This window comes from Cherax quadricarinatus, chromosome 34 (genome assembly GCF_038502225.1).
Source record: "Cherax quadricarinatus isolate ZL_2023a chromosome 34, ASM3850222v1, whole genome shotgun sequence".
In the NCBI taxonomy this organism is placed as follows: domain Eukaryota; kingdom Metazoa; phylum Arthropoda; class Malacostraca; order Decapoda; family Parastacidae; genus Cherax; species Cherax quadricarinatus.
In genome coordinates this window covers 18,756,738-18,776,419 of record NC_091325.1, presented here as the reverse complement: position 1 = coordinate 18,776,419, position 19,682 = coordinate 18,756,738, and the positions used below count along the sequence as shown (strand labels likewise).

Genomic DNA, 19,682 nt, shown 5'->3' with positions numbered 1-19,682 from the left:
TTACTGTGCAACAGTATTTTGTAGAAGTTACGCAATCTTGATGCTTGTTCTTATGTAGCGTCTTAAGTGTTCATGTCCATTCTCTTGTGGATCCCCTCGTACTTTATATACTCTCTATGACAATGTTGCAGTGAAAGATATTGTGAAGTGTTATTTTGCTACTTATTTTGCATTTATATAATATTCCTGAAGAAAAAATGTTGAAAGTAGTCAGTCAGACTCGTGTTTTGGAGATGGGAATTACAGTGACTAAACTTTGAAAGTTGATCAAGGATTCTGAAATTCCTTGCTAAATCATTTGACTAATTTATTTTCATTACTTTTCTGGATCGTACTTTCGTGCACTAATGGACCGTCATAGGAAGACGAAAGAAAAGTCGTTCGTTTGTTATACCCTTTTATTGCTAACTTTAAGAAAACGCAGGAGAATACATAGACGAGACATTTTTAAACTTGTTTCCAGAAGATCCAACAAAAAATGAGGATACACTATTTTTGTTTGAGAGAGAAAAAGAGCCCGTGTGAGCAGCCTACAGAAAACACGGGATAAGTTAGCAGCATTTTATATAAGGGTCCCCTGTAACTATCCCATTCTCTGAAATGTCTAGTTAACCAGACTTCTGTTGACCTTACAGTTTTGATCAGTATTTACAAAATTCTCTCAGTGATATAGAATATTATTGCTACTCAATACTTAAAAACTTCCCTTCTTATAAGGCTGGCATTTAAAAAGAGAAAAATGTAAAGATATTTTATAGATGCCAATGATTGAGAAGCGTGTGTATTAAAAGTTCCCATATGAGCAGCTGACAGCAAACATGCTGGAAGTCATTGCAGAGGTGACTGGTATTTTTATTTCCCCCAGCCATCACATAAAAATAACTTGTTTTAAAATCCATCTGGCAGGCTACTGAGTGAAGGTCTTAAGTATTCAATCGAGCTTACATTCATAAGAGAGGTGTTTAGAAATGCATTTAAAAAATATTAAAAAAAAAAAAAATATTCATAAGTATGCTAGATCCTGAGTTTGTGGCAAAGCCGCTTTAGAGTCCGCCAATGGCATTAAAATCTTGAGAGCATTGTTTGATGAGTGGAGCCTCCACGGAGGGTAACTGCTACAGCAACAGTAGACAACCTACAACTATATCCCCCAACAATGTTCTCATCGTTTAAGGTTGCCTGTGTGTGTTTCTTCAACGCTGCAAACATTTGAATGAGCCCGGCTATCGAGTATAAAATTAACTACGGCTGATATCGAAGGTATTATACAGCTACCTATGTACAGTGCAAATTTAGATTATGTACATGTACTTCAAGACTCTTTTTTAAATGAAGAAAAATAATCACCCACAAAAAAAAATCAAAGACTCATACCCATGACGTTGATGTTTTTCACTGTAGTCCTTAACAATAGTGTAACATTTATAAAATATGTCTATTGAACAAAAAACGTCAACACTCCCAATGAACATTAAGTTCATCTCTTACATGGTACAGAGACTGATGAAGGAGATAACATGCCTCTCACAGATTGATGATGAGAGATGATGTATAACAAATGTGATGACGGATGATTGGTGGGAACAACTCCTCATGAAACACTTTTCATTACAAAATGAGAGTCGAATCTAGCTAGGATATCTTGAAGTCTTGGCATCCAACCGGTGAATCAAAGTAGAACTAGTGACAAAAGCAAGACTAAATGATAAATTCTCTATAAATATGTCGACATTGAAGGCACTCATCTGAATGGTTTAGCTATTCCGACTTTTGATTCTACATCAATTAGGCAAACCATTGACTAGCCTTATTGTACTCCATATATTCTTGACTAGAAACTGACTAAGGGCCCTTTGTGGAAGGGATGAGGTGGTGGAACGCACATCAACCACAGTGGTCAGGATGAGGTGGTAGTGCCGGCGATGGCAGAAGCCACTGCCACGTTGGCAGGGGCGAGGTGGCGGCACGCAGTATATTCAAGGGTAGTACACCTACGGGTAGTATACCCATGGGTAGTATACCCACGGTCGTGAGAATGAGGTGGTAATGGCACATTATACCACCACGTTCGTGTGTGAAGTGTCGCTGGCACGCTACTTTACCACAGTGCCACAGATTACAACGTTTTCATGGAACACAAGAGCACAACCACTGTGGCAAGGATGAGGTGGTGATGGCACACAGTACAATCACGAAAACAAAATCCACGTTCTGCTGAAACAAAACACTTAAAAATAAACATACAAGGAATGAGGGTGGACTTTGTTGTATGACTAACAAAATATTGTAGGCGCAGTCAGGTTTTGCGGGAGATATGGAGGAGTTACGAGCCTGCGGGAAATGAGGACACGTAGCCAGGCGTGTCTTTAGCTAACAATAGCCACAGATGTGGCACCTCCAGAATATCCTGACATAAAGCCATTTTTGGCTAAAGACGCCGCCGTCACAATACAAGCTACGAATGTGGTCAAACATCGTAGTAACACGAGCATCACCATGACAAAATTGTAGTTTGTGCAAAGATGAAACAAAGGTGTAGCATCTTCTATGTGAGGAATGCTCGTGAGTCACTCTCACAAAATGCCAGGCGTCCTTATGGAGCTCTGGGAGCTTCCGTGCCAACCGACCAAGAGACGTGACGGCCGGGTTGCTAACGATGGTGGCCTGGAGTGATTCTGGTGGTAGCAGCGATGGTAGTGGTGGTAGTGGACGACGTCACAGTCACTCACACGTTCATGGGAGGGGGGTACTGGACGCCTGGCGGTGAGTGGCAAGGCTCTTCATCCATCGCCGCCTCACAACAAACAAGGGTTCAAAGCTTCAGGCTGCGATTCGACGCGGAATCCAAACGCCTCTGTGGGTCGCCCTGTTACCGCGGCATAATTACAACCTAAAGTCACGACTGGACATTTAATCTGCGAGGGAGGGGATGATTTTGTAAGCCTCGAGGGTTGAAATGAGAACGTAGAATATCCAGAGGAATATGAGGAATACTGTTGTAGCTATCTTGGATATCTTGGGACCGCCCAGTTCACCGCCAATGCTCCTGTGTCGCCGAGCCATCATCAGGGCGATGGCCACCAGCGCCTCCACGCAGAACAACGTCACGGAGAAAGCCAGGCTGCAAAGAATGTGTGTTGTAAAAGTGGTATTACATGTTATTCAGTACACTTGTTCACAAATAAGCACAACCACACATACGCCTAACCTTTCATATGCATAGCAACACTTCCATCTTTTTCTCTCTGTCTCTCTCTGTCTCTCTCTGTCTCTCACTCTCTCAAACACACATCGTGTTCACAATATATATATATATATATATATATATATATATATATATATATATATATATATATATATATATATATATATATATTATGCAAGGAATTCGCAATAGCAGGCGAAATATACACAAACACTGATATATATATTATACGTAGCTGAAATGAAAGGTATTGAAATAACTGATGAGGAAATAAAGTAATTATTACTTAATGCTGACTAAAAGGCAATAAGTCCACACAGGACAGCATCATCGAGGGGTTTTAAAAGAATGCTCAGAAGAATTATGTTATAAGTTTAAAAAAAAAAAATCGGATTTCGCTACGAGAAAGTAAACTGTCAGCCAAATGTAAGATGTCACACACTTTGCCAGTATTTAAAACTGGTGGAGGGAAGACTCTCTGATTTACAATCCTGTTTCATTAACAGGTAGTGTTGTATACATACTGAAATGAAAAACATTTGTGAAAGGTTGAGTAATCACTTAGAGAAAATAAATTCTACTAAATGAAGTCTGTTTTCGGTCTCCAATTCGAGTGTTATATATCAAATCTATTAAGTTATTATGACAGAATTACGTAAATTATTCAAGAAAAATGAATGAGTGGATCATATTTTGTAGACTTTAAGAAAACTTTTGATAGAGTTCCTCATAAGCTAATTTAAGAACTCCTAAATATAGGGGATAGCGGATACTCTCCCAAGAAATATGTAGGGGATACAGAAAGAAACCTTTCAGTACTCCTGAACGAATACCGAAACGCCAGCAACAGGGACACCAGTGTTCACAGGAACTCCACGGGACATTCGGCAAATTGAAATGCATCACAACTCGTCCTCGCGAAACAAGATCTTAGATACCGACGATGTCTTGAAGCCTCGCTAGTCGCCGTCACCGACACCATACAACATAATATAGAGCGCTACAAAATTTCAAAAACATTGCCATATTTGATACTCAACCAGGCAAAACACCTACACAACAACATAAGAATCACATGGCCTCATTGTCTGCTTGATCCATCTCAAATATATCAGTTTTCAGGTCATTGTGTCCCCTCAACGAAGGTTCCTTGATGCTGGTGAGGAACTCTTGATCTAGGGAATTGGATCTGCGCTTCAGTTCCCCGAATTAAACCTGAATACCTTCCACATCCCCTCCCCAACAGGCACTGTATAATCTTACGGGTTTAGCGCTTCCCTCTTGATTATAATAATTAACAATGCTCTGTGTCACACCGCGTCTCCACCTATATAACACAGCTATTATTAAACTGTGTGTGTGTGTGTGTGTGTGTGTGTGTGTGTGTGTGTGTGTGTGTGTGTGTGTGTGTGTGTGTGTGTGTGTGTGTGTGTGTAAGAAGTGATCAAGGTCTCAGGATCGAAAAGTATTCTAATATGTCCTAGTGTTTGCTCACGAGTCTTTTTAAACTAATTTGTCGGTATCAGTTACCATGGTTAATACCATGTAAAAAACACTATGTAGAATAATGATAAACACTGAGGCTACATTTGCTTTCTTCTTAAATTCTGTAAAATGTCCCGTACCCTGCACCCACTAATTGTAGATTTTAGCTAGAGGTTTGTACAATATCTCTGCACTCTCTAGTGAATCCATGGTAATACTTCGATGTGTCAAGTTCACTCAAAACTGTCTTCATTTCTTCCCCCTGAGTGTGTATGGTGTCCAGTACCTAGTGTCCAGTACCTAGTGTCCAGTACCTAGTGTCCGGTGTCTAGTGTTATCCTTGTTTCCACTGAAAACTCTTCCTTAAATCGCATCGTTTGTTCAGGTCCTCATTGACTTCATTTCCGTTTCACTTGATATTTTTTTCTTTCTACGGTTTTATTACTTGGGTTTTTAATACTTTATTTTTTTAATGGGCTGTGTAGCATCTCTCGCTTCGGATTTGTAAATATCTTAGTTTATCTTGTTCCATCACTTTGGTCCATTTCTTAGTCCTACCATTTCTGGTCCCGTAAGTGATTCCCAGTACTCCAAGTCGCGTTTTTTTGTGTTTGAAATGATCCATGATTACTAGCATAACATTGGTCATGTGGGCGCCGATCATTGCTCCTCTCATGGTGTCCTCCATTGCTTTGTCTTCTCATTTATGTCTTCGTCTCTTTTTCTTCGGTGGCGAGTTGCAGATCTGTGTGTGTACTCACCTAATTGTTCTCACTTAATTGTGGTTGCAGGAGTCCAGACTCAGCTCCTGGCCCCGCCTCTTTACTGAGTGTTACTAGGTTCTCTCTCTCCCTGCTCCATGAGCTTTATCATACCTCATCTTAAAGCTGTGTGTGGTTCCTGCCTCCACTACCTCACTTGCTAGGGTATTCCACTTCCTGACTATGAAGAAATATTTCCTAACACCCCTTTGACTCATCTGGGTATTCAACTTCAAATTGTGACCCCTTGTTTGTGTGTCCCATCTCTGGAACAACCTGTCTCTGTCCACCTTGTCTATTCCACGCAGTATTTTATATGTTGTTATCATGTCTCCCCTAACCCTCCTGTCCTCCATATTGTATGTGTGTGTGTGTATGTGTGTGATTGAGTGAGTGAGTGAGTTGCCACGTGAAAATTCTCATGAGTTCGAGCCCATCCATACTGTACTTCATACAGTATGGCAGCTATACTGCACTTCATACACGTAGTCATACTGTAATTCATACAAGCAGCCATAATATACGACTGGTTATATTAACTATACATACAATACACGTTGTCATACAATTATTCAATGCGTTTTCATAATTTCTCACAGAACATCAATGAGACAGATGATGCTTCAAGTGCTCATCAATGAACTCAATGTACTCGCTCATCAAGTGCTCATCAATGAGCACTTGAGTGGCGTTCTCTGAATGATACTCACTTGCCAGGAAGAACATGGAAGTCATTGCCCTTAACGTTGTGGAATATGGCAGCCATGGTCCACGCAATACCAATACCCAGGAAGACGTTGACAGCGTTGGAGCCGGTAACATTGCCCACTGAGGCGTCAGCGTAGGGGTCCTGTTGGGCAGCCACTTTGGAGGCGAAGGTATCTGGGGGGATCAGTCACCTCTGTTATCCTCTCTTCCAGTATATAATCTTTGCGTTATATGGACATGAAAACTGAATATTGCATTCACTACAGCAAGTATTTCTAACGTGTATTCATTTTATTGTGAATAATCATCTAAACTGTGAATACATGAAATTGAAAAGCACCATGATGATTTTTCAAGCCCACAGGAAATGAATAAATACATAATGAAAGTGTACAAGCCTTCAATAAGGTGAAGACTGGCATGCAGCTAGTAAGATACAGGCAGTAACAATACAGGAAACTGTACTAGCGCATGGCAGGTGCCTCCATTAAAGCCATTGTCTCTAACTTACTAAAGCACAACTGAAAGGAATGTTTCCACAAAGATACCCAAGTGTTGCACAGGTGTTGCACAAGTATTGCACAAGTGTTGCAGACGTGTCGTCTCCATCAACCTGTCAGTACTGTTTACCTACAATGTAAGTGGATTTTTTTCAAGGCTGGGAAGATCTTCTTTATTGTATTTATAAATATAGTATATACCGACTGTAATTTCGGAGAGAGTTGTTACAATTCTGATTTGTGTGATTTTTATACTTGTGATTTGTGTGATTTTTCTTTGCAAAACTATTGTGATTTGTGGTAATTTCTCTGGAAAATTCAAAATTAAATTTTGTGCATAATTTTGAGTTCTTAAATACTACAATTAATTTTTAGCACCCTGTCAAGGGTAGTGGTGGGTTGAAGGTACCCTGCCAAAGTGATGGTTTGTGAGGGGTGAGTGCCCTGTCAGTGTATTAGGGAGCATATATCACCTGTCAGTGTATTAGGGAGCATATATCTCCTGTCAGTGTATTAGGGAGCATATATCACCTGTCAGTGTATTAGGGAGCATATATCACCTGTCAGTGTATTAGGGAGCATATATCACCTGTCAGTGTATTAGGGAGCATATATCTCCTGTCAGTGTATTAGGGAGCATATATCACCTGTCAGTGTATTAGGGAGCATATATCACCTGTCAGTGTATTAGGGAGCATATATCACCTGTCAGTGTATTAGGGAGCATATATCTCCTGTCAGTGTATTAGGGAGCATATATCACCTGTCAGTGTATTAGGGAGCATATATCTCATGTCAGTGTATTAGGGAGCATATATCACCTGTCAGTGTATTAATGAGCATATATCACCTGTTAGTGTATTAGGGAGCATATATCTCCTGTCAGTGTATTAGGGAGCATATATCACCTGTCAGTGTATTAGGGAGCATATATCACCTGTCAGTGTATTAGGGAGCATATATCTCCTGTCAGTGTATTAGGGAGCATATATCACCTGTCAGTGTATTAATGAGCATATATCACCTGTTAGTGTATTAGGGAGCATATATCTCCTGTCAGTGTATTAGGGAGCATATATCTCCTGTCAGTGTATTAGGGAGCATATATCTCATGTCAGTGTATTAGGGAGCATATATCACCTGTCAGTGTATTAATGAGCATATATCACCTGTCAGTGTATTAGGGAGCATATATCACCTGTCAGTGTATTAGGGAGCATATATCACCTGTCAGTGTATTAGGGAGCATATATCTCCTGTCAGTGTATTAATGAGCATATATCACCTGTTAGTGTATTAGGGAGCATATATCACTTGTCAGTGCATAATGTCTGTTTAAAATATTGATGCTGGTATATGAACAGTACAATTATCAATGAATTTATTGAAGATGGAGGACTTTAATCCCGGCTAAATGGGAATCTTGAGACTTTGGCTGTGATTGGTGGCACCTGCTTTGGCACTTTGTATGTAAGTTATTATCAGCTACAGGTAGTCGGGGAGGAGGGACAAAAGGGATTACCTGGCACGCTAGTTCCGAGAGCCACAATGGATATAGCCGTCACGGAGTCTTTAAGGCTGATTGTGCAGCCAAAATGAATGGCCACATCGCCGATTAATGCAGTCAAAAATCCAATCGCTGCTATAGAGATTACAAAACACGACCATCCACCTTGTCGGTCTGTAAGGTTGATGTTAGCAGGAAGTTAAAGGAGCATAGTACGGAGTGGTGGTGGTAGCAGCAGGTGAGGGCTCGATACACCCAGCGTGGATGGCGCTAGGCTCTATCATATAAACATCAAAGACAACGTATCAGCAAACTTCATGATAGCTGAACTTGGTAAGCATGAGATTATTTCTGCGATATAGCTTAGAACCATCAACATCGTGGATGTATATTATTAGTAAGACCATTAGTAATAAAGAAATTAATAATGGATGCTTAGGCACTGGGCGGCAAGCAGCACCTATTAAGGATAGTACAAGGTGGCATTAGTGCTTGTTGTAATAGCTTAGCACTCTAGTGTAGCTCAGTAATGTCTGCATATAATTAAAAAAAATAGGTCGTGAGAGAAGCAGTACGCAGAGACACGAGGTGAGAGGCAGGTTAAGGCTGGAACTTACAGATTTTCCGCGTAGAAATCGCAAGAAAATCTTTTGAGGTGTAACCAAAATGTAAAAAAAACTGGGTAGAACTTACTCAAAGGAGAGGAAGGAAAAACTAAATAACATAAAGGCAATCAAAACTCCATTACACAAACCTTACAGCTTCGTGAAGAAACACGGTATTTGAATACGCTTTGGCGAAAGAAATATTACTAATATTACAGGATAAAAGTGGATTATGTGGAGTGTGGTGTGTATAAATGACCTTAGGATCTAATGTTCGGTTCTAAGTAACAGGAAATGCGCATACGCTGTACGCTGGAGGTGAAGCGCTAAACCCCTACCTGGTATGAAGACAAAGACATGTTTCATAACAATCTTTTATTGAAACAACGTTTAGTCCTGTGTAAAGCTTTATCGTGTCCTGATTGCATGACAAAATGCTATATAGGGCGAAATGTTGTCCAGATTAAAGTTTGCTTTGCACATTGTTTCTCTGCCTTCATACTTGTCGACAATGAACCATCTCATCTCTCTACGTGGGGGTGGTGGTTGTGGTGGTGGTTGTGGTTGTGGTGGCGGTGGTGGTGGCGGTGGTGGCGGCTGCTGGAGTACCTGGCATGGAGGTCCCGAGAGCTACAAAAGTCGTAGCGGTGACTGAGTCTTTGAGGTAGATGGTACAGCCTACATGACTCGCAACGTCGCCAATCAAGGCAGTCAGGATTCCCACCGCAGTTATTGCTACGAAGAAGCAGGGGTACCCGCCACCCATGGCTATATAATCCGTGGTAGTTGAAAATACGTTGTTAGATGGCGTGGGCATGCATCAAGAAGGAAATGCAAAATGGCGGGTAAATTATCAGGTATTTTATGGGGGTGGGAAGGGAGGAATCAACTAAAAACACCAACCAGTTGCCTCACACGTTATTGCACACGCCACACGAAAATCATACACCACGAATAGCAATGTTTCATTAAAAGAATTTTATCAGCAAAAATACTACATTATAACAGAGCATAAACACAACACTCTGTATCCACGCTCACAAAACGTGCTGTTTGAAGTCAAAACTTACACTCCATTAAATGTTTCAGACATGCACGAGATTGCTGCTATCATGCCGTAAGCATAGTATATACACAAGCGCTAGTCCTATTAAACAGATATATTAGGAGTCAGTCAACCCAGGGCATAGAGAGGACTGGTGATCAGACTAAAGTAGGTACAATGAATGTAAATATAATTTTTAACTATTATATTTTTGAAAGAGTATTCAGATTTCTATGTAACACGTAACTAACCAGAGAAAGAGACTAGCCATTAACATTTCTCCATCAACGGTCCTTGAACGTGTTGAAAAGTTTAGTGCGGACGTACTACCAGAGATCTAGGGTCAATAATCTATTACAAGTAGATTACAACCATGGAAACATCGAACATGGCTCTACAGATATTGATCACAGTTTCACTAAATGTTATTCTAATAATGTCAAGTCAAGTTTCCGGAGGATATGTAACTTAATCTCACAACGAAATACAGGAAAAGCTTTAGAACACAAACTTCTCAAATAGCTGAAATGTTGGTAAGAATCCTCTGGGAAACTGACCGAAAACTACAACCTGTGTCTCCCACGTTACCTGGAACACTCGTGCCCAGAGCAACAAAGCCAATAGCAGTTACTGTGTCCTTAAGTCCTATTGTGCAGCCCACGTGGGAAGCCATGTCACCTATAACCGCAGTGACCACGCCAATGGCAAATATGCTGACAATGAAAGTCGGGTAGCCCATCAGGAAGTCTGAATTCGATAAAGGATGTAATTAGACTAATCACATAGCACCCTTGAGTTAAAATATCATTCACACACAAAAACAGACCTGGCGAAGTCAGCTACGAGTTGTGAATAAGTGCTTGTGAGAACATTAATTCAGCAAAGAGCAGAAATTAGCTGTAGATGGTTTCAGGAGATAATAAAGACGGCCATACGAATCTATTAAAAGTTAGTGTTTCGAGTTAACTGCAATTTAGTAGAATTAACTAAATTATTCACTAACAATAGTTGCTAAGTTTTGATTCATTGCCATTAAAAAGTACTTTTGTAGAAACACATATTGTCGATAGAAACTACAAAAGATTAGATGCAACAAAGTGTAATGCCAGATATAAGAAACAGAACTCAAAATCTAGGCTCGTTGATGTATTGTTTCTTACTGAGGAAGAGAGAGATTAGCAGACACGATTAGGTACTTCAGAGACGAGCCTTAATTACACTTAGATTTACTGTCACCTGGTTGATTTATTAGGTTAAACATCTGTCAATAACACAGTTGTTTTCAAGGTTTCGTGTTACCTATTCATCATATAAGACTTTATTCTTTAGATAGGGACTGAAGTAAATTTTTGTTGTATATACACTGATAAATATACAACTGTCGGTACTCGTATTCTGAATGGTTGGAGTGTGTATTGCTGTGTATTGCTTAGTATTGGTCAGAACTGCTTCTTGACACGGGTCTTAAATAGCTAATGCTGGCTCAGTGGCTCCAGAGGAAGTGTGGATAATGTAGAACTGGGGTATCGCTAAAGGCCCTATGGCTATGTCTCGATGATTCTCGCTCTCTGACTGAGGCCCAGCAATTCCTGTTATATGGCTGGGATGCGGCGATTCCCTACGGCTGGGCAGATCTAACTATGCACAAGTGACGTAGCCACTAGCAGCAATGAGTCAGTGGTGTCTTAATTCCCCTCTATAACGATGGAGAAGCTCTTCTCAAACCTCCAGCAAAAGATTGGGTTCTAGAATTGCCACCCACGACTTAGGTCCCGTATCCTCGGGTGGAGAGGCCCAAACTCTGCTGGCCTACTTATGATCATCTCTGGTCATCAGTCAGAGATCGATAACGAAGTGTTATAACTGAAGACTAGTGGAGGCAGTGGTTTATTTGCCAGGAAATAGAAAAAAAAAAGAAGTCTCCTGACACAGGTGTTTATCACCTGCTGACTCGTCAAATGGTCATCTAGACTAGGCTTCACACGCCATAGTGTTGAAAGGGGATGATACCTTCACGGATATACAAAAGTATTTTGTAACTATAACCTTATCCTTGTATAGAATTATGCCAGACAACTCCAGACAGTGCTAAACCTATAATTTAAACATAAAAACATAATGAAATAAGAGAAAAAATGTTTATATCATAAATAATGTACACGCAGTGCCGTTGGCTGCTAAATAGCCATTAATTTATAAAAGGTTTAGGTCTTAAGAAATAACTTGATGTTTTTATTAGCTTCTACCAGTGTTGCGACAAGATAATTGTTTTAGAGGTTATTTTCCGAAATGTATTTTTTTTAAATTCGCCTTTTAGTGATTTTAGGCTTTCTTATTAATTCATATTTTTCTTTAACTCTGCCATCTATTATGTACCATGCAACTGTTTTATATTCTACCTTTACATTTTGTCCTCTTCAAGGGGGGCTCCTTGTTGTGGTGAAGAGGCTCTTGGTCTGAGGAATTAGACCTGTCGGTCTCCTTCCTCAGACCGAACCAAATTACCCCCCAATCCCCCCTTCCCTATCCCATCCTCCCCCTTTTTCCTTTCCTCCTCCTCCTCCCCACCCCTCCCTTTTGACCTTCCTTTTTGGCCTTCAGGATTTTTTCCCACAGGCGCGCTAGTTCCTAGGTAGGGGAAAGGGTACTGGGGTCCATCCCATTCCGTTGAGGTTCTTGGCGGTGGCATAGCTAATTCTTTTGCTGTCCTCGGCTCAGACGTCCCTACTTCGACGTCTCAGTCTGATCTTGCTTCTTCGTGTTCTCTCTCACAAGCCTCAGTAGCGACGAGATCTCGTATGACACCTCCTCCCAATCGTCCCTCTACTTCTCAAAAGTCAAAAAAAGGTCCACTAACACCTCCTACCCATCTTCCACCTCCTCATTTTCCCTTCCCTGTCTCTGTACCGGGTTCTTCCCCTCTCACTGGCTCTGTTACAAGTGCAGAGGTTCACCCTCCTCCTCGTACTATACCTACCTCCCCTATTCCCTCCCAAGTTTCTTCCTCTTCTGCCACCTCCCAGGTTTCTGCCTCTTCTGTCCCCTTCCATGCTTCTTCTCCAGTTCCCTCCACCCTTTCGCCCCCCCTACCTTGGTACAGTCCATTATAGTTCCAATCTTTACTCATCCTCCCCCTACCATCTCCAATATTGTCTCCCATACAACGCCTCTGAATTCCGAAACACTTGAAACAATCTCTGAATATATTGCAGAGACCAAACCATCAATGGACATTGATCCACCCTCTGTTCCTTCTCTTTCCTCTCCTCCATCTGCGCAACTCCTTTCTTCACAGTGCACCATTCCTTCGCTGCTTGAACGTTTTCCGCTGCCTCCGCATGTGGACTTTTCTAACTCCTCTAGCCCATAGGAACCCTTACCTGCGGATTTCAGGTATCTTTATCATTGCCAATCATGGCCTATTTACAGTGGAATATACGCGGCCTCAGGGGTAATTGGGGTGAGCTTCAGATGTTACTCTCCCAGTTTTCCCCTGTTGATGTTTGCTTACAGGAACCAAAATTACACTCTGCTGTTATCTCTCCCATCTCAGGCTATAATTTATTGTATTCAGATCCTTTTCCTGATGGGACCTTTAATGAAAGTGCCCTTCTTATACGCACTGATATTCCGTACCATCAGCTATTTGTTCGTACTTCGCTGCATTACACAGCAGCCTGTATCCACTTGCATAGGTGGTATACGCTCTGTTCTTTATATCTCTCTCCTTCTCGGGCATTATCTATTCCGGATATTGCCTTTCTTGTTTCGTCATTACCGCCACCGATTCTGTTACTCGGCGATTTTAATGCCCATCATTTCCTCTGGGGGGGTCTCACTGTGATTCCCGTGACATTCAGTTAGAGGCTTTTCTTGCCACCCACCCCCTCCATGTTTTAAATACAGGTACTCTCACCCATTTTGATCCTCAGACTCACACTCTCTCTTGCATCGATCTCTCAGTCTACTCTTCCTCCGCCGCATTAGACTTCACCTGGTCTTTTCTCCCGGATTTACATGACAGTGATCATTTCCCAATCATTCTTACTTCCCCTTCATATTCACCACTTCTTCGTATCCCACGCTGGCAATTTGATCAGGCAAATTGGAACCTTTACTCACAACTAACTGTTTTTAGTGAGGTTCCTTCTTTGTCCTCCATTGATGAGCTTTTACACCTCTTCTCGTCCTCCGTTTTAACCACAACTTCTCATTCCATACCCCAAACTTCGGGCAGGCATTCTCAGAAATGCGTGCCTTGGTGGTCTCCTGCTTGTGCTCATGCAGTACGTTTGAAACGCGCTGCATGGAGCAGGTACCGGTACAATAGAACCACGGAGAGACTTCTTGATTTTAAGCAGAAGCGTGTGATCACTCACCGTGTCATCCGTGACGCTAAACGCACTTGCTGGCGAGATTATGTCTCCACCATCACCTCTGCTTCCTCTATGAGTGCAGTCTGGAAAAAAGTACGAAAACTGAGTGGTAAATATTCTCCTGACTCGGCTCCTGTTCTGCGGGTTGCCGGTGTTGATATAGCAAACCCACTAGATGTTGTCAATGAAATTGGCAATCATCTGGTCCGTATGTCTCAGGGGCTCCATCTATGCCCCTCGTTTCTTTCCTCAAAGTCTGCCAGAGAGTTAGCGCCCTTGGACTTTTCTTCTCTCAGAGAAGAACAGTATAATGTGCCTTTTACACTTCAAGAACTGGAGGCAACACACTCAGCTTGCCGATCATCGGCAGCTGGGCCCGACGACATTCATATTCGTATGCTGCAACATTTACATCAGTCAGCTCTTGCAGTCCTATTACGCCTTTTCAATCTTATTTGGTCACAAGTTCTTCCACAGCTGTGGAAATCTGCCATTGTTCTCCCTTTCCGCAAACCAGGCACTACGGGACATGAAGCCTCCCACTATCGTCCCATTGCTCTTACCAGTGCAGTTTGCAAAGTGATGGAACGCCTGGTGCAGTCAGAGCCTGTGCAAGCGCTGACTGTCACCTCATTACAGTTTCTCTCCAGCATGCGGTCGACGGTGTTTCCAATTGGGCCACCACACATGGGTTTAAATTTTCCAGCACCAAAACTCACCAAATTACTTTCACTAGACGCTCTGTCATCTCCGATCATCCGTTGTACCTCTATGGCTCCCGTATCCCTGAACGTGATACAGTCAGGTTTCTGGGCCTCCTCTTTGACCGTAGGTTATCCTGGAAACCTCACATTACCTCTCTGAAGGCAACTTGTCACAGCCGGCTGAACCTTCTTAAAACCCTTGCTCGTCTTTCATGGGGAGCTGATCGTCGAACTCTCCTTCGCCTACATTCCACCCTCATTTTATCGAAACTTGATTATGGTGACCAGATCTATTCAGCGGCCTCTCCTGCTACTCTCTCTAACCTTAACCCCATTCATCACCAAGGATTACGTTTATGCCTTGGTGCTTTTCGCTCTTCCCCTGTTGAGAGCCTCTATGCAGAAGCGAACGTTCCATCCTTATCCGATCGCCGTGATGCCCATTGCCTTCGCTACTATGTACGCTCTTATGATCTCCGCAATCCTTCTATTTATAGAATGGTCACTGATATTAGTAGACATTATTTGTTCGCCGCCCCTGTTTACTCCGTCCCTTCTCTCTTCGCCTACATTCGCTCTTGTCTTCTCCTCAATTACCACCTTTCTATGTTCATGTAGCATCTCACTTTTCCCTACCCCCCTGAGAAGTTCCAGCTGTTCGAGTCGGTTCTTTCTCTCTCCCTTGCTCGAAAGCCTAACTGCCTACGGTCGCTTCCCGCTCTCTTTTTCTTGACCACTTCCACTCTCATTCTCATGCCATTGCAGTGTACACAGATGGCTCTAAGTCTTCTGACGGCGTAGGATTCGCAGCAGTGTTTCCGGACAGCGTCGTACGAGGGCATTTACTATCTTCGGCTAGCATTTTTACTGCTGAATTGTATGCCATTCTTGCAGCACTTATCCGTATTGCATCTATGCCTGTGTCATCATTTGTGGTTGTCTCAGACTCCCTTAGTGCTTTACAGGCTATACAGAAATTTGATACACCTCACCCCTTAGTCCTCCGTATCCAACTTTGGCTACGCCGCATCTTTACCAAGCATAAAGATATTGTTTTTTTGTTGAGTCCCTGGTCATGTTGACGTACAGGGCAATGAACAGGCAGACACTGCTGCGCGGTCAGTAGTACATGACCTACCAGTTTCATATAGACGTATTCCATTTACGGACTATTTTGCTGCAATAGCTACCCACCTTCACACCCGTTGGCAACAACTTTGGTCTACTATGCTCGGCAACAAACTTCAATCTATTAAACCGAGTATAGGTTACTGGCCGTCTTCTTGTCACCAGTGTCGAGGTTGGGAGACTACTCTCTCCCGTCTTCGCATTGTCCATACCCGTCTTGCTCATGGATATCTCATGGAGAGGCGCCCTGCTCCTCTCTGTGAGAATTGTCAGGCTCCATTATCAGTCAGCCACATTCTGTTGGACTGCCCACTTTATCAATGAGCACGCAGAATTTACCTCCGACGTCGTCTTCGTTCCGCTGCTCTCTCTTTACCTTCCCTTCTCGCTGATGGACCCACCTTTCATCCGGACTCTCTCATTGACTTTTTGACAACAACTGACTGACTTCACAAACTCTGATGCCTTCAGCCCTTTCTACCTCAATCTCTTGCTACCCACTGCCCCCGCACTATCCCCTGCCCCGCTGTTTTCTGTAACCTACTGATCATCCCTCCCCCCTTCTACCGCCCAATACCCTTGCTTCCTTCCCTACCATGAAGCGCTGTATAGCTCTTGTGGCTTAGCGCTTCTTTTTGATTATAATAATAATTTACATTTTGTTTGGTGCATACGCCATATTCAACTATTACAACTGTGTGTGTGTGTGTGTGTGTGTGTCTAAAGAGCGTTCGCAGGCGTTCCCTTGCAGAGAAAATACAAATAAAACCTTCATGTTTTCTTGTATAACAAAGTTCTGACGGCTGACTTACTGTCTAAAGATAAATAAAAGGTTTGGAAAGGAACAGGTGAACGAATGATTTTATCAATGCAGTTAAAATGATTTAAACATTAACCTTTTTTAGAAAGGAAGGTGAAGGATAAATCAAGATGGGCATAAGTATTAAAATGTACAACACTATATACTACACGGATGGGAAATAAAGGTCCATTCAAGGGAATGTATTCAAGGGTATCAATCTTCAATTCCGGAAAGATCACTCGCAAACAAGAGCCAGATTTCGACCCACAGCCTGAGACCAGCCTCGGGACCGTGATTAACACGACATCCTTATTCTAGTGCGGCGGCCACTGCACTTATCTATGGCACGGAGAATATTCTTGAAGTTTACTAAGCTGAGATTTCACTCTGAGCTTAACAGATAGAGTAAACAGGTCGTGATGTGGATTCGAACCAGGGTCCGCCAAGTAGGGGCGATGCCACCTGGGTATCCCGGCTTTGAACCCAAATGACTCTCTTTATAAAGCATTAAAAACATACTACGGTGCCACTAGGAAAGAGCAGGGCCCACACGGAAGTTGGGGATGACCAGTGCCACAGTGCCCGAGAGTCTGGCCAGGAGTGACCATCGCCACAACATACCTGGTACACTAGTGCCGAGAGCCACAAAGGCAATGGCAGTGACTGTGTCCTTCAGTCCAATAGTACAGCCAAAGTGTGAGGCAACGTCACCGATAAAGGCAGTAAGAATCCCAACTCCCAAAATAGAGATAAAAAAGGTGGGATACCCCTTGCCGTATTCTGTTGGTTGAGGTAAATAAAATGTAAATAAAACAAAATAAAAATTGACGCTTCAGTGTAGTGTTTTTTTTCACACATGATTTTCTATTTTAAGATAAGGCAACCATCTTATAGAAGAGTTTAGTTGGCTTGGTTGCCAACCTATTGCCGATCCCTTGCAGTTGCATCTCCTGCATTTCTCTAGAGCTGGTGCAACAAATGTGAAAATAACTTGGCGATATATGTTAACCACCGGGGGTAGTTGAATGACAGCTCTAGGCCTTTCGTGTTGCAATCAATACATCTTCAAGAGCTTGCAATGTTACAGAAATGAGTAAGAAGTCCAGCTAGAGCCGTACCTTGAACGAATCTACTTGGACTTCCTACTCATTTCTGCAACATTGCAAGTTCCTGAAGATGTGTTGATTGCAACATAAAAGACCGAGAGTTATCATATAACTCCCTCTGTGGTTTTTTGCATCATGTATCGCTTGCTCGCGATTATTGCATAATGTTAAATAATTAGTCTATGCTCGGAGCTGTCGCTGTGTTCTTAGGGCGACTGGTATCGTATACTGATAGTGAGAGTTGAGTTGTGCTTTATGTTACTACAGTAAATCTCAAAAGTCAATATATGACAAAATTACAACATAAGCGACATGCTGCGTGTTTCACCAAGTTTCATTTTGGCATAGAAAGTTTCAGTGCATCTAAAGTCGAGGTTACCTCTACGTGAAGGTAATAGATATTAACTCACCCAGAGCAGGGACTGATCCCATGGCAAGCCAGTCCAAAAACTAGTAGCCTGTGTGCTACCCACTGGACCGCAGAGCACTGCCCTGCTAGTTTTAAGACTGACTTACCAAGGGTTCGAACCCTCCCTTCGCTAAGTTGTTTACAGTCGTGTCAGTACGGTTTTTGCGAGTCATTCGTAATAGATATTAAGTCTCACGACACGTATTAATATTTTTTTTACTTTGTGATGGAGTAACGTTTGCATAGCTTACCTCGCAAAATCTTTTAATGACTCAGTTATGAAATCAATGGTGAGGGGGTAATGGTCTATGCCCGCACTAGTATAGCCACAAAGTTATTAACGCGAATGAGCCAATCTGTTTTGTCGCGTCCCCTCACATCGGGTGTGGTGCAAAGAAGGACGGATGTCCCAATAAGCGTCACGGGTCCAAACCGTTTCAGTATCGGTGATATGCTACCTCAGCGTCGATTGGTTCATCACTCGTATTGCACCACACCGCAGACGGGGGTTGTGAGTAGTGGTTCTCCCAGGGAGGAACGGGTTACCTGGCACGCTTGTTCCCAAGGCAACAATCGCTATGGCGGTCACGGAATCCTTTAAACCAATAGTACAACCCAGGTGTGAGGCGACGTCACCGATGAAGGCGGTGACAACGCCAATAAGTAATATTGAGACCCAGAAAGTGAGCCAGCCGTAGAGGTACTCTGTTGGAAGAACAGGAAAGATAGAAAGAATCATGGGAGGAAAAAACAGGGGAGAGCTACGACCATGCAGTGAGAGGAAGGCACTAGGCAGGGAGGAAGATAGGGATTTTGATTCTTTATGATGATTTCTGCAGACTCCTGGGGATAAAGTTGGTGAGATTTAAAGAGCTGCACTTGTACAATAGAGAGCTTTTCTCTATACTCAGCTGCTCTCTTACTATTAAAAGTTCGCCTATTAATAAAAAATAAAAGCTCTGTTCTTACTATAAAGAGCTACACTGACTACAAACAGCTATTTACTAACTATGGAACTATGTAAGGGAAAGAAAATCACTAAAAGCTACAAGAAACTAACCCATATTTTCAAACGTGCCTACATTGTCTAAGATGTTAATTTAATGTAATTCTAGTTAACATTCTCAGACACTGAGATGTGCTGATAATACTAAAAGTTGATTACGAGAAAAGTATTTCACATGCAATGATTGGGAAGGAGAGACACTGTATTTGTCTAGACAAAATCAACAAGACTCACATCATACGTGTTTTGTAAGACATAATATGAACTACATTTTGCAATGAAAGATTTATCATTAAAAGCTGTAAGTTTGCCAGAGTTAATTCAGTTACGATATT

The 19,682-nt window shown here is 42.2% G+C and overlaps 1 protein-coding gene and 1 long non-coding RNA gene across 3 annotated transcripts; both read right to left on the bottom strand.

Annotated features, from left to right (window-relative positions):
* Nucleotides 1–384: 384 nt before the first annotated feature.
* On the bottom strand, nucleotides 385–19,347 carry LOC128693794 (sodium/calcium exchanger 3). 2 transcript variants are annotated; one of them, XM_070091210.1, is made up of 3 exons: nucleotides 18,888–19,347; nucleotides 6,162–6,333; nucleotides 385–3,121 (listed from the first exon to the last, which is right to left on the bottom strand). In XM_070091210.1, exons 1-3 carry the CDS (start codon nucleotides 19,078–19,080, stop codon nucleotides 2,911–2,913), a joined length of 576 nt encoding a protein of 191 aa, XP_069947311.1. In that variant the 5' UTR covers nucleotides 19,081–19,347; the 3' UTR covers nucleotides 385–2,910. The 2 variants fall into 2 exon arrangements, with proteins under 2 accessions (XP_069947311.1, XP_069947310.1); XM_070091209.1 differs by lacking the exon at nucleotides 18,888–19,347 and adding an exon at nucleotides 9,381–10,281.
* On the bottom strand, nucleotides 6,780–8,175 carry LOC138853593 (uncharacterized). The gene is made up of 2 exons (XR_011392768.1): nucleotides 7,800–8,175; nucleotides 6,780–7,741 (listed from the first exon to the last, which is right to left on the bottom strand). It is a non-coding gene; the product is annotated as an uncharacterized lncRNA (long non-coding RNA).
* Nucleotides 19,348–19,682: the final 335 nt, after the last annotated feature.